This window comes from Takifugu rubripes, chromosome 15 (genome assembly GCF_901000725.2).
Source record: "Takifugu rubripes chromosome 15, fTakRub1.2, whole genome shotgun sequence".
In the NCBI taxonomy this organism is placed as follows: domain Eukaryota; kingdom Metazoa; phylum Chordata; class Actinopteri; order Tetraodontiformes; family Tetraodontidae; genus Takifugu; species Takifugu rubripes.
Window position 1 is genome coordinate 1,403,143 of NC_042299.1, and position 17,346 is coordinate 1,420,488.

A 17,346-nucleotide genomic window follows, 5' to 3' on the forward strand; every position below is an offset into this window, starting at 1 on the left:
ATGCATTTAATAGAGTGCATGCAGTGTGTGCTGTGCAGGAATGATACGCATCTTTACATTTCTTTAGGGTGAGGCGTCACGCGAAGGAACACGAGGAAAAGGAAACCATTATTTTGGAATTCCAAAGTGTCCCTATCAATAAAACGGCCTTTTGTTTTTTGTTCCATCCGAAGAATCTCAAGGCTTAAGTTTTGTTATAACGTAGTTCTCTTCAATCTCAGTTTAACAGACCATAATTTCCCTGTCTAGAACTGCACTTTTGTAGGGAGAAGTCTGTAGTATATTCCACCAGTGTGTATGGATGTGTGAATTATCATGAGACATCCCTCCTTCCTCTCTGCACTCTTGTTCTTCTTCCCATCAGTCTCTTTGTGGCTGTGGTGTTGCCATGGAGACAGGTTGCTAGGGTTCCAGTGGCAGGACTGAATGGGTTAATTTGGAGGTGGGGCATTTGCTACCAACTGACTCCATAACCCAAACCTTTACCCGAAGATAAACACACGCACGTGCACACGCACGTGCACACACACACACACACACACACACACACACACACAAAGGACAGAGGTGCATCTTGATTTATACCAGTGATATTCTGTGTGTTTTTGACCTAAACCAGGTGTTAAACATTAATGATATGATATTGATCAAAGAGCTCAAAGATCAATGCAGCGCCTCTGAGTGTTAAAGCTGCTCGTCAGTGCCGCAGCATTGGGGGAAGAGTGTGTGTTTCTGCCTCCCTCCTGGTTCTGTCCTTCAACATGGATCATCTGAGCCACTACCTTTAGCTTTATTTGTTCATACAGCAGACTGAAAAAACACTTTTTGCTGACCAAAGTGGAAAACAGAACACATACATTAAACAAGCAACATATTTCTATATTGCAACTGTGAACATCAGTTATGAGTAAATAGAAGTGCATTTTTCTGTGTCATTAGGATGCAACAGTACATGCAGACAGGAAGTTCATCTAAAGCAGCTTGAGTCTGGGCTCTTTGTCATTGAAATATCCTTCAATATTATAAAAATAGAGGGTCAAGGGAGTTAATTTGTGGCTGATAACATAATAACACAACAAGGCCCATTTCTAATCAAGTAGAACTCAGCTGAGGCTCAAATTTTGCAACGCTGGACTAATAGCGATACCACCCTGACTCGGGCCACACTGCCACCTAGAGGCCGTCTCTCGCCATAACACCATTCTCGAGCTTCTGGTTTTGACCTTCAGAGCTAAAATACTGATCTCTGTGAGGTTTTCACACGATTTCAGACAACAAAACACGGTTTCTTTTATCCTCTCTTCTGAGTTCAGCTTACATTGTTGTTACCTCTAACCCTGAGACAAGTTTAACTCTGGGCTTTGCAAATTTTTATATTTGACGGTGTTGATTTGATTTAACATGTTTGCATTTGTAAGTCTGGTTTTGTTCTAGCCACTGGGGAGCTCTCTTACTGTAAAAATCTGCAGGACCAAAGCACCATTATACCGCCATATTTCAATTTTTTTATATTTTGCTTGGTATACTGTTGTCGGGGAGGGTAGTTGGTTTGATCAGTTCAAAGAACAAGCGTGATAAAATTACATTTTTTCAGTTTTATATCATGGATGATGCCCCACCAGTGTCAATATACGATACAAAGGCTCTTCTGTAAATGTTATATTATTATACCATATATAAATATTATATATCAAATATTCATATTATATGCCATCAAAAATGACAGCATGGCTTTATGTCCAGACACCATCTTTAACTTCCACCCACACCAGACTAAATGATAATGTAGAAAATGGCAGCTAAATGAAATTCTAGTTATCGGGAGTGTCTTCGGCGTGATCATGAAAACCTTTCACGTCCGACTGTAACCTCTGCGGTTGCTACAGATGTTTGCTAAAGCTACGCCTCAGTGCAGACGTCTGTCCACATCAAATGTGTCTCATGGAAAGTCCATTGGAGAGGTCCTCTTTTGATCTGCTCCTCTACGTATTCGTGGCCAGAGAGGTGAAGTTCTCCTCTTTGGGATTGGTGCTGAAGTTGTAGTGGCCGATACGATTCCTCTGGTAGTAGAACAGGCATATGAAGCCGATGATGAAGAAGAGGCAAAGTCCAACTCCCAGGCAAGACAAACCAATTACTTGAAGAGCACTGACGTCCTCCACTAAGGTTTCTGTGAGAACATGTTAGCGTTATAATCAGTACAACACAGCATTGAGAGGAAATCCCTGCTGCACGTACACAAGCACCAAGTTTCACTGTAATAAAGAAGGTACCTTCATTGGACTTCAGCAGAGGCCCCGAAGAACCAAAAGTGGTTGCGATCGTGTTGTCTGAAGATCGAGATGTTCGTTGTAAGCAGTCCTAAAGAGAAGGACACAGTCCAGCGTTGAGCAGAGCTGTGGACCATGAAGGAAGGAGGACCTCACCACCAGTGAGGTGGTGGGCGTACTCACCGGCACACAGCTGTCGGAGCCAATCTGTGCACAAATCTGCACCTGGCAATGCAGATAGATCACACTCAGGTCGACGAAGGAGAAGATCTGCACCGACACACGAGATGTGCTGGAGTTCCCGTTGGAGAGCACTTTGGTGTACTTATTTAAGGAGCAGCTGTGGAGAGATTCAACAGAGAGCTTCACCTCTTTCTGCAACAGTTAAAAGGTAGCAGCAATGAGAGCAGGAAGACCTTGCAGACCTGTTCTCCAAGAAGATGTAGCTATAAGTGTCTCCAGGATTTTGGGTGGAGGTGGCCCAGCATCTATTAATGACGACTTTAATTTGATCCAGGGAGGTGTTGAGACTCACGTCCACCACCACAACCTCATCAGAGGACACGCTGTAGTTGTGAGGAAGAGGATCGGTGCCATTCATCAGCTGCACTCTCACCAGGAAGGAGCCCGAGCCCAGGATGACGTCCTTCAACATTTCATATCTGCGGCAACACATGAGCAAAAGTCCCTCACGACATCGGTTGTATTTATTTGTTACCGTGGGTGAAGTTGAAGGAAACTTTGCGCTACGCTAAGCTAACAATGCGCTGGCACAGAATGGGAATGGTGGATGCGTCACAACTTTTAAGTTGTCCAGAAACAAACAGAAGGTACCCCGTGGAGCTGAAGTCAGCAGAAATGAGCATGCTCTTCACATAAGCACAGACGATGGGAACCTTCAGGTGGACTTTAGGGGCCTCCACCGCTCCACTGGGTAAGACCTTCTGATCCATGGTGTTGAAGAGGGTAACCGATGCCATATAGTGGCTTTCATTCTAAAATACCAAATATTACACTGTATGTCAGCTTCGCACACATTCGTTCAATTCCAAACTTTTTTAGCCAGGAAGGAAGCGAGAAACTCACATGCACAATTTTAGTGTCGCATTCATTCCAACCCACAGTCAGCTGGACATGAGTAGCGTTGCCTCCATTGATGCCACATTCCAGCGAGCCAAGATAGAGAGCGTTCTCTCTTATAGAGGCGCGCAGAAGAAAGTCTCGGACCACCGAGACAGTGATGGCAGCCCCCCTGCACTGGACCGAGATGGCCCCGGTGCTGGCACGTTCTGGGCCAGTGGGGCCCGTTGTGGTGGCAGCTTTGGTGCCTGTTGGGGTCACAGTGGTGGACTGTGAAGGAGTGTCAGCTGCAGGGGAAGAAGGCCTGCTGGAGGTAACTGAAATCGCTGAGGTAGCTGGGATTGCAGCCGTTGCCGCGGTGACCTCGGCAACTCTGGTAGCTGTTGAATGGGCTGATGCAGGATTATCGGTTGAGGATGTTGGAGGTGAGAAGGTTGTGTTGGCAGCTGGAAAACACAGTGTGAGTCTCAGTGTTCCAACAACAGAGTATTTGCAATTAAAATGCACACACACACACACACACACACCGAATACAGAACTGCACCTTGACAGGCTCGTCCGGGCCTTTCTGGGTCGGTGTCTTTAAAGCCTCTCAGACAAACACACGTGTACGAGGCCCATGTGTTTGTGCACGTGGCCCAAAGGGAACAGTCATTGTCCCCCGAAGAACATTCATCAAAATCTAAAACAGCACAATATTCTGCTCACAAATGAGGACTTTGTGAGGAACATCCAGCTTGGTCACTAGGGTGATGCTATCCCCCTCTCACTTTGTATAAATTGAGATTTGAGTGAATAGTGTTGAAGGCCGGAACGGTAAAGAAATGTCTTTCACGCTGGAGGACAGAGAAAGAGGTACCTGTCACATTTATGCTGTGTGGGTCCACGCTGTATTTGGTGGAGTTCATCAGAGACTGGAGAACAGCTGCAGACACGTTAATAACGTCCTGGCTCTGACTTGGGGTGAAGACGATGGTGAGGTGTGCTACCACGCTGCCGGGGGAAAACCCTCTGACTTCGACCCTCACCTGCTCTGACTCCCACATGGCTTTGACCTCTAGAGGCAGAGCCTGGTGGATCTGGTGTCGCAGGAGGAAGAGAATGCTAAAGGCCTGTGATGTTCCTGACAGTTTGATGTACATTTTCATTAACACCCTCTAACCTCTGCTAAAATGCTCCCCGTCAGGTTTGTGTAAGCTTGGGTGCTGGCGTCCTGCAGCTCCACGTTGAACTGGATGTTGGTGAGGCGAGCTGTGGCGCCAAGAGTCAAAGCGTCTACGGAGAGAAAAAGGAATTTAGCAGATTTAGAATCCATTTTCCCACAGGGGTGAAAAGTGGCCACATAGTAAATATAGAATCAAAAATCAAAGCCACTCATATTAACACCATTTAAAAGTGTCATTGACATAATGTCCTCTTAACTGTAATAACACGGGTCTAACCTGTCCTCACTGCTATACGAAGAGGGCTTCCCTGACTTCCACAGGCACATGGTGTCACAATGACGGTGTAGAGCTCCCCAGGATCCCGTCCCAGTACCACCATCATCTCCTCATGTGTCTGCCAGACATGGACCTCTGTCTCCTTCAAAACCTCAACAACATACATCTGGTTGGTGTGAAATTGGCTGGACCAGCAGATGGAGAAGGAGGACCCAGTCACGTTGGCTGACCATAACCTCAGTATGCTGGGAGGTGCTGGAGGAGGAGAAGAGAATCATGTTATAGTCTATAGGTACTGGTGAGTTCCCTCATTTGATCCCTCAGTCACGAAAAATAACTATTTTCCATTAAAGAATAAGATCAAAGCTCTGACAGAGCAATAACAGAATGGTCATGTTGTGCCAGTCTGCTCCATCCTACTCAGGACACCCCTCAACACCTGTGTCTTTTCTTTGCTCACCAGCCTCTCTGGCACCTGTCTGGGTCTCGGCTATCTAAACCCCCTACCTGGCCTTCACTCTTTGCCAGATTGTTTGTGTGCTCCTGCCCGACTCTCCAGCGCTACTCTTCGGACTGATTTCCTGGTTTTGACCCCGCCTCTTCCTGATGTGGCTGTCCTGTTCCCCTGCCTGATACCGTGCGCCTGAGTTCTTCACGTCCTTGTACGAGTTCTTCTTTGAGAATTATCAACCTGTGGGATTATTTCCTGGATTATTCGGACGCTGTATTCTTTGGTGATATGAAACTGTTCTTGATAAAATTCGCTAGGTGCTCCTCCATTGTTTGTGTGCGGCATCAGGGTCCTGCTTCTGCCCGTGACTGTACAATCTGGCCAAACATGGACCCAGAACACAGTTCTTCACCTCAGAATCGCTTTCAGGATCGCTCACTAAGATCCGAACCAAGCTTGAGACTTAATAAAGAAGGTTCTTACAGCACACTGCTGTTTGCGGACTGGGCTCTGTGGTTGAGGCCTGTGTGGATCCTGTTGGAACCTGAGACGACTTGTTTAAGACGGGGCCTGTGGGACTCGGAGCTGCAGTCGTTCTGTTGTCAGTAGTGTTGCTACCCTGAGGCTCCTCCACGGTGTAGGTAGTAGAGCTGTCGTTTGTGTTCATGGTTGGCACCAAGAGAGTCGGGGGCTCTGTGCTGGCCCCGGTTCTGTCTTCTGCTGAGAAGAGAGAAGCCACAATCGAAGTCTGGTGCAAATTGGTGGTCAAGCTTGTTGATTTAGATGTTCAGTACAAATATCTGATTTTTATGATGAATCTGACCTTTACAGCTGGTTCCTGGATTGCTGGGGTCAATATCAATGAACCCCTGGGGACAAATGCATTGGTAGGACCCCAGTGTGTTGTTGCAACCTGCTAAAGGGGGGCAACGATGGAGGATCGGCAATTCACATTCATCTATGTCTGCAAACACAGAATCCACAGTTAGTGGTAGCACATGTACTACTGCTACTACTAATACTACTACTACTTCTGCTGCTGCTGCTACTGCTACTGCTGCTACTACTACTACTGCTGCTGCTACTGCTGCTACTACTACTACTGCTGCTGCTACTGCTGCTACTACTACTGCTACTGCTGCTGCTGCTACTACTACTGCTACTCCTGCTGCTGCTACTACTACTGCTGCTGCTACTGCTGCTACTACTACTACTGCTACTGCTGCTGCTGCTGCTACTGCTACTGCTGCTCCTACTACTACTGCTGCTGCTACTACTGCTACTGCTGCTACTACTACTGCTGCTACTGCTACTGCTGCTCCTACTACTACTGCTGCTGCTACTGCTGCTACTACTACTACTGCTACTGCTGCTGCTGCTGCTACTACTACTGCTACTCCTGCTGCTGCTACTACTACTGCTGCTGCTACTACTACTGCTACTACTACTACTGCTGCTCCTGCTGCTGCTACTACTGCTACTGCTGCTACTACTGCTACTACTGCTACTACTACTACTGCTGCTACTACTACTGCTACTACTGCTGCTACTACTACTGCTACTGCTGCTGCTACTGCTACTACTGCTGCTACTACTACTACTAATGCTGCTGCTACTGCTACTACTGCTACTGCTGCTGCTGCTACTACAGCTACTGCTACTACTACTACTGCTACTACTACCACTACTACTATAACTACCACTACTACTACTACCACTATGACTACTACTAGTACTGCAGCAACTACCGGTACTGCTACTTCTACTATTGCTGCTGCTACTACTACTAGCACTAGTACTACTACTAGTACTACTACTACTACCGCTACTACTGTTACTGCTACTACTAGTACTAGTACTATAACTACTACCACGTCTCCTGTTGCTATTATAATAAAGGAATATAACCCCTCACACTCAGTGCAGCTAAGGAAACGCAACATTTCAGTTCATGATTGTCAAACATCAGGCATCTGTAAGGCTCAGTCTTATTTTTGGTCAAGCTCATGTGCATGTGTGTGCGTTGGTGTGTGCACATGCACGTGCACGCATTGTGTGCTCTGGCTGTGGAACTATTTGCTGTTGTTACAGGAAACATCCCACAGACGTCTGTCACTCATCTCTAAGATGTGGGTGAAGTGTGTTCTGGTTGAGTCACCCTGTTCTCTGCTAGATGAATCAGAGCTCCACTAACGCGACATTTCTCTAGTGAAACAAACAGAAAGATGCTACTGCGGCACCATTAGCACGTTTGCTGACCTTCCACAGTCACAGACAACACCTCCTGTATGTCTTTGAGGAGCAGATGCAGCTTTGATGTAACATTGTGCAGCAAAAGATCAAAGGGGCAGTGGAGGAGCAGCGCAGTGGCTGTTCTGTAGGGGTACACAGGCCAGGAGTCCAGGTAATGAATGGAAATGTTAGACTGCAGAGCTCCCCAAACCTGTTAACAACAGAGGCATGAAGCTCCTTATACAAATCAGAACAGGAAGTTTGTGGATGAACACTTTACATTTGCGATGAACCAAATTAGCGGAGCAGCTGGCTGCTGGTGGCTTAGTTGACAGCAGGTGTGTTTACAACGGTGGCGTTAGCGTTACCATTGTTTGTAGTAGCCGTGTGTGGTTCAGAAGTCCTCCGTCCTCGGATACCAGCTGCTTATAATCCGTCTTCACTATGACTGTCGCGTTAAAACGGTTCCTGCCACGACCAAAGTGATCTGTCGGCCCTGAAAGATTGATCAGGTTCAGTCGCCAAAATTCAAAGAAAAGAAGTTAGATGAGATTGTCAGGTTGCTATGGCAACATTACAGGGTCAGGACAACTCACTGCATTCTAAAACCCCGATGAAAGTTTGAATTTAAGCTCACTGGGGTGAACTGAATATTTGCATTTAGGTTTTTTTTGGCCGTACCTGTGGGTCGTGGTCATAGTTGCATGGAACAACTCTTTAACTGCTATGGGGAGAATATACCAACATTATTTTGACGTGCACACTCACTGGTAGGTTCACTACAGAGAGAGTGATTTGCTCCCTGGCAACATTTTTGCCAGCCTGGACAGTCACCGTCCCACCGGCATCCTTTAGATCCTGGATACGATCCATTTGTAGCTGGGCATGATCCTGGCCGTGCACAGAGATCGCCATTCCCGTCTGAAGCTTCATTAAAACATTTGTATTAGTCGACATTTGGAGGCGAGTTCTTTTCTATTTTACACAGCATTGCGCCTCAGTAGACTCACAGGCGGTGCAGTATCGACCAACCCGGACGTAGCCCTGGCAGCAGCTGGTCTCCTGCTCGGTCACCGTCTTGTACTCAGTTTGATGGCTCATCCTGTACTCTGTGACTGTGCATGTCTTCCAGAGCAGCCACCCCCCACAGGGCTTGGTCACACTGAAAGGCACCTTATGCACTGCCAGGAACGTCACTGTCCTCGTTGTATTCCTAACACATAGATGGTATCCGGATGCAGACAAGCTAGGTCCTGGAATAAAGTGCACCCCATTCTCACCAGGACTTCTTACTTTAATAAGGACACATTCCTCAGTTTTAACATCGTCACCTTAAACTTGTCTGCGTCTATTAAAATGTGACCCAAATAAATTCAGTCCAGCGGAGACACGCGTATAGGTTCTGAGAGGAATGTAAATCATCTCAACGTGGATGAAGACCTACCTGCATGCACAGCATCTTGTCCCCTACAGACAGTCAGCAGGGCTCCAGCTGCCCAGATGGAGAACATCCAACTCATCTTTTCATGGATCACAAGCTCCAATACACATTTACTGACTGCCAGAGTGTATATTAATCCAAGACCTCTGTGGCTCTGCCTTCCTCCTCCTCTCATTGCAGAGGTCCCCAAAGGACCACACCATCAGAGCAGAGGGCCAGATTAACATGGACAGTTTGTATTAATATTGGGGGCTAAAAATGTCCAGTGAGCCATAAATACACCTTAGTTGATTATTCTGGAGATTTCTTTTTAATTGAATATCTCCTGTTTACCAGATGAAGCAAGCTGTATCAAGCTGATTCATCAAGAAATACACTCAAAGCTTCTTTTAAAAAAAAAGAAATTTCTCTCTTTGTGCTAATAAAACCTATATTTTCTCAGTTTATTCAGCAGGTCAGTGTCAGTAAACATGTTTATGATGCAAGAGCCTGAGTTGATGAGGAGGAGGAGCTAAAGTCCCTGGTGGCTTTGTTCGCTGGTAACCATGGCAGCGCCTGCATTGCTGCTGACATTAACAACCTGTATCCACCATTAGTTTCAAGAAAAGAGAAGTGGGAATTTCTGTCATTTCCCAATCCTTCTTCATTTTCAGTACAGTGGGAGAAAGACGTCAACTGTCTTTGGACAGTGTTGTAAATGTCTCAAAATTACGCCATCGACCAACCTTATATTATAGGGACACTCCTTTAATGCAGCTATTTGTAACTGTACCGAAGTGTGAGAATCTGATTTAAATTGTCAGTTGATCATGAAAGTTTCATGCTGACATGCTGAAACTCAGATGTAGAGAAATAAATAAATCTGTGTATGTTCTTGTTCCTCTGGCCTGTTGCCGTGGTTAGGCTACAGCACCCTGGGGCCCTCGTTAGGAAGCAGCAGTTAGAAAAACAACATCAAAACACACCTTAATATCCCCAAATGTATGAAAAACGGCTTTTTCTTCCTTGCCATGCACATGTCATTCTTCTCCTCTTCACCACTGCCTTGCTCATGAGACTACAGTCAGATACAGAGGTGACAGCGTGTGCAGAAATTCCCAACTGGATGCCAGTAATGACTCTAAGCTGCTCCACCTTAGCAACGCTAACCTAGTCACACAGCTAATTAGTTTCATGGGAACGAGGCTTTTACATGAATAGTCTAGTTAGTCTAGATAGCTAGCTAGCTAGTTAGATAGATAGATAGATAGATAGATAGATAGATAGATAGATAGATAGATAGATAGATAGATAGATAGATAGATAGATAGATAGATAGATAGATGACCACCAGATGCACAGACACCACCATCTCCATGGCACTACACACGGCTCTCACGCGGCTCTCACACGGTAGGAACTCCCGAACACGTGTGTCAGGATGCTTTTTGTTCATAGTCATATACAGTCTGCATATTTTGGTTTATTCTCTCTTTCTGTTTCACTCCTGTTATGACAAATGGTACAAAAATAAAGCAACTTGTTTTTGAGGATTAAAGCTTTGAATCTATTTCTTTTTTTGGTCAGGAAGCTCAAAAAGCTTCCTCCGTGTGTGGGTGCGGGCGCGCGCACATGTGTTTTGGAACTTGCTAGTCTGCTGGAATATATAAAAAAAATAATAAATGAACAAAAAAGTAAAAACCTCACTCTGAAGTGGAAAAATATGTCCTGTCCCTTTAAATTGGCCCCGCCCCCCGGCTCTTTACTAGCCTATTAACGCACATTGCACGTGACGAGCGGTCTTCGCAATGACCTCATCCCTGGTGTGGGATGACGTCAAATTCAAGATGGATGGAATCACGACCGCCGCGTAGAAATCGACATAACAGTGGATAAAGTGCGCGCTGCGTGGAGGACAGAATACTAACGAGGTCCCGGTAAGTGTGGACGGAGCCCCGAACTTACCAACAAGGGTAAAAAAAAACCTCAAAACTCGCGCGGAGACTCAAACAAACGGGAGCTTTTCATTCCCCCCCTGACGTAACTCGGGAGGAAGACGTTGTGCCGCTGAACAGCCGAGCAGACCGAGGCTGTTCGGAAAGTCCACGGTGACACGGAGCCAGTCCGGCGGACCAGCGTCACGTTCCCCGGTCAGAACGCGCTCTCCGGCGTGGCACGCGCCTGTGTTGACAGGCTCGGCGGCTGCTTTGATCAAGGCGCACAACTTTGCCGTGTAATTGACGTTAATCGCACATGGCGGCAGCGCCGTCCGCTCCGCCATGTTCCTCTCCGCGAACATTGGGGGGTTCTTGCGGATAAGTTAGCGGACGCGAGCAGCCACGTCTCAGCCGCGACCCGCCGCCGAGCGCGCCGCCGCTTCCGCCTGGACGGACGGGCTCGGACCCCCGTCGCGACGGTCCCGGACCCCCGTCGCGACGGTCCGGCCGCGGCTGATTTCTTTCGAGATTTACACGGAGAAATGAATGAACTCACCATAGCGAGTGTGTCGATAACCTTCTCATTGTTTTCCGGTAATAGTTTTCAAAATAAACGCTGTAAGGGTCCATAAAGCTGTGTCAAATAAAGGTGCAAAATAAAAATCAGTGTTCTGAAGGTACGTTTACTTAAGTACAGACATACCTATTAAAAATACGTACAAATATAACGGTCACCCAGACTGACAAAGGTAAATCCCAAATGTTAGAAACTCTTATGTATTTAAAAAGAAATAATTAGACCTCATGCTGAACTGGGTCTTCCACTTCTCCTGTATCCTGTAAAGATGTATCTGCCCATTTATGAAGTCTAGCTGTGCCAAGTTTGACCCCTTGGAGATTTAGATTTACTATATGATTTATAAAGACATGTTCCTGCCTGTAGATCTGGCCTCACACCTAACTATGAATAATAATTCATAATTCAATTCCAAGGTTCCTAAACGTGAAGAAGGGCTCAGTTGCCTCCCTCATTCTGAAATGGAAGAAGTGTCAGACTCCGCAGAGCTGGTTGAGCTGGCCGTATTTTAGAGGGAAGAGTTTAAGGCTAAAGTGTGTCACCGCGTTTGTGCTGTTTCTTATAATTTGTCATCTTCCTTCCCTTCTCTTCCTTGTTTTCACCCCCGTCGTGTCTGCCGCACGCTAAAGAAAGCAACAATAACAGACATTGAAAAGAGTTTAGGCCACTCTTGAACTGTTTTTTGAGCGATAACATTAATTTTGTGGTCCCCTTTTTGTGTTTCTGACGGCCTTGCTCTTGCCTTCCAGCGATGGAGAGCCTCGTGCATTACAGCAATCCCTCCCATGCGCCTTCGGTGTTGGCGATCCTTAATGAGCAGCGTCTGCGGGGCCAGATGTGCGATGTTGTCCTGGTTGTGGCGGATCAGAGGTATCGGGCCCATAAGAGTGTTTTGGCTGCCAGTAGTGAGTATTTCCAGTCCCTCTTCACGCAGATGGATGAGGAGTCTCTGAAAGCGGTGAACTTGGACTTCTGTGAGCCCGATTCCTTCGAGACGGTTCTAAATTACATGTACACTTGCTCCCTTTTCATTGACAAAGGCAGCCTGGCAGCCATTCAGGAACTAGGCTACAGCCTCGGAATCCCCTTTCTCACTAACATTGTGTCGACGAGACCAAATGCATCCTACTGTGTGTCCAGGAAAAGGCTCTCCTTCTCTGAAGGGGAGGAGAACGACACCCAGACCAGGAGTGTTATTGTGTATCGAGTCCAGAACGATGCCGCCCACGTCCCTCCCTGTAAATATCCCAAAAAGTCAGAGTTAGCATCTTTACCCCCCCATTATGCCCGAGAGTCATCTCAGTCCGAGTCACGACACAACTCGCGCCCGTCAGTCAAATACTCAGGGTCCACGTATCGGAACTCCCCCGAGGAGTCGGAAGCCGTTGAAAGCAAGTCGACGTACTCTTACGCCTCTATATTGAAGGGGAGTTCATCAAAGATCACGCCCGTTAGGCCTCAGCTGACGTCGTCAGTGTCTTTCAGCGAGACCGAAGTGGAGCCCATTCAACTGCAGTCCAGCACTAAACAGGACACGAGAAAGGAGAATGGGGAGGCACCCCCCTATCACACCAAAGGTCCATTTCAGGGTCAGGCCGGGGACTCCAGCCAGAACATTGACAGGAGTGGGCCGCTCATAAAGAGCTTACTCCGGAGATCCTTGTCCATGGACAGTCCCGTTCCAGTCTTCTCTCCAACGCTGGAGCTCAAGGAGCTGCAAAGTCGAGAGCAGTCGGTCGTAAAACTGGCCTCCAAAGCATCTGTTCCAGAAACCTCGGCTCACAAAGACAGTCCCAGCACTCCTCCCTTGACGCTCAGGTCGAAATACCAAGGCAGGTATGCCGAAGAACCTCAGGTAGACAGCCAAGTCAGCATCAAGGCCGAGCCCAGCAGCCCACTCGCTGACCCCATGGACATCGTTCGCATCACTGTCGGAGAAACTCTGCCGGTCAATCTCAAAGACCTGCAAGCGAATTACAACCAGGACTCAAGGCCGCAGGTTGGTCCCTATGGAAAAAGGTACCACAGGCCGAATAACAGAAGGTACCCACTAAAAAAGAGCAAAGCGAATAAGGAGCAGCCCCTCTCGGCTGAAGGCAAGATGTCAAACACCTCACCTCACGGCGTTGGCGGCGGTTCCAACGAGAGGAGCGCGGAGCTGCCCCAGCACAGGGTTTTCAAATGCTGGAACTGTTTAAAGGTTTTCAGGTCTAGCGCTGGACTGCACCGCCACGTGAACATGTACCACAACCCCGAGAAGCCGTACGCCTGTGACATCTGCCACAAGCGCTTCCACACCAACTTCAAAGTGTGGACGCACTGCCAGACGCAGCACGGCGTGGTGCAAAACCCGGCGTCCTCCTCCAGCAACGCCACCTTCGACGACAAATTTCAAAAGAAACTGATAGACATCGTGCGAGAGAGGGAGATAAAGAAAGCCCTGCTTTGGAAGCTCAAGAGAAACAAGCATGGTTTGCAATCTCCCGCGCTCACCAAGAAGAGGGCGCGGCCCGGCTTCATCTGCCCCTACTGTGGCAAAGCTTTTGTGTTCCACTCCCACTACAGGCAACATCTGAGGACGCATCCAGCGGAGAACGCTGACCGGGACGTCGTGCTTTACCCGGAGGATCACGAGATGGTCCAGAAGAAGGACTCGGACGACGAGGTTTACTCCTGCAGACTCTGCAACGTGAAGCTGTCTTCGCTCTTCGAGCAGGGCGACCACGAGCGGGGCTGCCGGCACGCCACCGTGTGCCCTTACTGCGGCCTCCGCTTCTCCACCGCCGCGGTCAAGAAGGACCACGAGGCGCATTGCAAGTACAAGAAACTGACTTGTCTGGAGTGCATGCGGTCCTTCAAGTCCTCCTTCAGCATCTGGCGCCACCAGGTGGAGGTCCACAACCAGAACATAATGACCGCGAAAGACCTGAATCATCCGAAGCAGCAAGAAGGCAACGTGGCGTCGGAAAACGTCAACGACGAGTTCTTCGGCGATGGCCCTCTGGCAGTGGGCAGCTCCAGACTGAACAGCTACAGCGAGTCCACGTGTCCGCCCGCGTACGAGTCCGAAAACTCTCCGTCCTTTGTGCCCGAGGACCTGAGCACCGGCCGGCTGTTGGTCAAGGAAGAGCCGATAGAAGAGTCCGTGAGCGAGAGGGAGAACTCGGAAAGCGCCGGCTCGGTGCTGGAAGAGCCCGGCGTGTGGCCGTGTGAGAAATGCGGAAGCCTCTTCAGCGCGCGGAAAGACCTGGAACGCCACCAGGAGCTCCTGTGCCACATCAAACCCTTCATCTGCCACATCTGTAAGAAGGCCTTCAGGACCAACTTCCGTCTCTGGAGCCACTTTCAGTCACACCTCTCGACTGAACCGGGTCTGGGTGAGTTCCACAGCCAGGCCCCGCCCCTGTCCCCCTCCCCCCCCTTGACCCTGCACAACTCCCAGCGTCCCTCCCCGCAGGCCTCTGTGCTCAAATCCGGCCAGGCGGCGGCCGTTGCCGCGGCGGCGTCCGAGGAGCCCAGCAGCCCGGAGCCCTGCGGCGTACCGGCGAGCAAGATGATGCGGCCCGAAGCAGAGCAGCAGCCCAGCGGTCACGGCCTGCTGTCGAGGTCGGACAGCACGGAGAATCAGGAATCAGACACACTCTTCTACCACGCGTCCTCCCTGTCCGCCCTGGCGTTCAAGAGGCAGTACATGTGCAAGATCTGCCACAGGACATTTAAGACGGCCTTCAGCCTGTGGAGCCACGAGCAGAGCCACAGTCACATATAGAGAGCGAGCGCCAAATTTAGTATTGCATTATGTGTACACACCCAAGCCTTCAGAAGGAAGACTTTGAATGTATAGATCGATCCCCTGCTTCAAATGTCTATTGGAAGAGTGAGGTGGAGGCGTGGAAAACCTGAATGTGCAATCATCATCTGAGAGACTCCATTATCCAGTTATTTCCCTTCCGTTTATTTTTCTTACCAAATGAGCTATATTTTCCTGCGTCTGTCTGTAGTTCAGATAGGACGAGACAGCAGATTCACGCCCCTGAATCAGGCTCGGACGACGGTCTTTTTCAGTGCCAGACTTTAATAAAAGTTCAAAGTTGACGCCACAAAACTTTCCATGGGATTTGATTTAGTCACAATTACAGGTTTGCCAAAACTGATATTTTATTTATTTCTAGACTATCTGTTATTACTAAACACAGTTTAGTATGGGAACAACCATATTCATTAAGGATTTGAGGGTCTTTTTCTTTTTTAATAATTAATTATTTTCCCCTCAGCCACGCTCTCCCGCCGCCGCGCGTGCTAACGCTAACCTTGGGGATTAGAGAAACGAGTCCGGGAACTGGAGCTTTAGCAAACATTGCACAGTCTTGAGATAAAGGTTGGAAACAATATTGTGGTCCCATCTCTGACCCTGGTTGCTTGAGCTGGAACAGTTTTGACTAAATGGCCCCTGAACCACAACACAACGTACGTTGTTGTTCCTCGTCCTGCTGCGTTAGAACAAAACGGCGATTTGCTTTCGCATCGCGTCGGTTGCTTGACACTATCGATACCCTTGAAGATCATTTTGGTGGCATCAACCAAGTAGTGAGCGTAAAGTTTACTCTGAAAGTTTTTACTTTCTCCTCTTTCCCCCCTTATCGCTCACTTCATTGGCTTCAACTAAAGTGTAATTTCATAGTATTGGCTGCAAACAGTGTCACTCACTCAGTGTCTCCCATTTGGGATTAGCTTCATTTTCTGGGTTTTCCGGGAGCACTTTTAGTTCAGTCACCCGTCATCGATCCAAAGCAATAGAGGAAAACACAACCTGACACGCGTTCGGACTGGTGGATATATTGTTTCTAACGCACTGACACTTGCTAGCGAGCTGAACATGTTGTGCTAATACTCAGCTATTCCAGTTACTTGCAGTTGGAGCTGTTTTGTAATTAGGCTTTATGATGTTTTGATGGCCTTATGCAACGTGAGATTTCTGTAAATATCGTTTTACATTAAAGCACAAGAGTTTCTGAATAATGACTCAGGCTTCTCAAAAGGATAATGTCCCGAAATCTTTAATTTAATGAATGGTCAAAGTGTTTCTGCTTCCTAAACATTTCTTCTTAAAATGCTTTTGATTGTATTTCTGTCGTTTCACGCGTGCTATTATCCAAGGTATTCTGCTGTCGCTTGTTTAGTGGAATAGAGCTCTAATGAAGAATATTTATGGTTCGAACTCGTGGGAGATGCTGTTTATAACGAGTGCTCAACACCAACTGTGGGACTTTGTTTTCCACTAAATGAAAATTGAACCCAAGTGTGACTTTAAATGCTTTAGAGGAATTCCGTGTTGAAAATAGTGCTCTTAAATTCTTGTGACACAAACTTTGAAAGTGGCACCGAAGTTATCAGTTGTGTATATTGTAGTATTTGTATCTTTTTTCTACAAATCTTGTTAAAGTTTTATCTTTTTAGTATCCCTGTGGTCTGACTGCAATAACTAATATTTGTATCTGCTCTGGTTCTGCTAGTGTTGCTCTTGGAAGGATTGCAGGTGCACCGTGTTTAGTTTTCTACAGTTTTTGTGCTTCTTTTCCATAATAAAGAACAACAGTGGAACACAAATGCAACTACTGCTGGGATTTAAATGGATTTGTCTTTGCAATAACATCCCTCACACTTTATTAAAGTCCAAAACAAGTATTATTTAGTTAAAGCTGGAGTCTCTGTTTAGCTTTTTATCCCAAAAAAGCAGAAATTACAGCTAGAGACTATTTGTGAGCTAAATTTTCAATTTTTTGTATTGAAGCCACCTGGTGATCATTGCCCAACAAGAGAAATACGGGCTCGTTAATGAATCCCGGAACCAAACACATCCCGATCATCCTTGAGGCCCGTTTGGAGGACGAGGGCTGGTAGGAACCGTTTCTGATGGGAAACCGACGGCGAGAGCTC

At 47.5% G+C, this 17,346-nt stretch overlaps 2 protein-coding genes across 3 annotated transcripts; one reads left to right on the forward strand and one right to left on the reverse strand.

The window, feature by feature from the left end:
- Positions 1–780: 780 nt before the first annotated feature.
- Positions 781–11,398, reverse strand: umodl1 (uromodulin-like 1). The gene is made up of 18 exons (XM_029848543.1): positions 11,389–11,398; positions 8,920–9,084; positions 8,486–8,728; positions 8,244–8,402; positions 7,844–7,971; positions 7,503–7,686; positions 6,067–6,207; positions 5,727–5,963; positions 4,793–5,047; positions 4,513–4,625; positions 4,210–4,429; positions 3,895–4,032; positions 3,357–3,796; positions 3,105–3,265; positions 2,696–2,932; positions 2,454–2,610; positions 2,274–2,361; positions 781–2,170 (listed from the first exon to the last, which is right to left on the reverse strand). The coding sequence occupies exons 2-18, from the start codon at positions 8,993–8,995 to the stop codon at positions 1,983–1,985; spliced, it is 3,165 nt and encodes a 1,054-aa protein (XP_029704403.1). The 5' UTR covers positions 8,996–9,084; positions 11,389–11,398; the 3' UTR covers positions 781–1,982.
- On the forward strand, positions 10,708–17,021 carry zbtb21 (zinc finger and BTB domain containing 21). 2 transcript variants are annotated; one of them, XM_003976585.3, is made up of 2 exons: positions 10,708–10,832; positions 12,159–17,021. In XM_003976585.3, the coding sequence occupies exon 2, from the start codon at positions 12,161–12,163 to the stop codon at positions 15,176–15,178; it is 3,018 nt and encodes a 1,005-aa protein (XP_003976634.2). In that variant the 5' UTR covers positions 10,708–10,832; positions 12,159–12,160; the 3' UTR covers positions 15,179–17,021. The 2 variants fall into 2 exon arrangements, with proteins under 2 accessions (XP_003976634.2, XP_029704404.1); XM_029848544.1 differs by lacking the exon at positions 10,708–10,832 and having other exon boundaries at positions 12,169–12,279; positions 12,450–17,021.
- The last annotated feature ends 325 nt before the right edge of the window (positions 17,022–17,346 follow it).

Coding starts and splice junctions, on each gene's coding strand:
- zbtb21 (XM_003976585.3), top strand. CDS start 12,161: ATGGAGAGCCTCGTGCATTACAGCAATCCCTCCCATGCGCCTTCGGTG.
- umodl1 (XM_029848543.1), bottom strand. CDS start 8,995: ATGAGTTGGATGTTCTCCATCTGGGCAGCTGGAGCCCTGCTGACTGTC. Junction 4,430..4,512: donor CGGGGAGCATTTTAGCAGAG/GTTAGAGGGTGT, acceptor CTGCGACACCAG/ATCCACCAGGCTCTGCCTCT. Junction 3,797..3,894: donor GCCCGGACGAGCCTGTCAAG/GTGCAGTTCTGT, acceptor TGTGTTTTCCAG/CTGCCAACACAACCTTCTCA.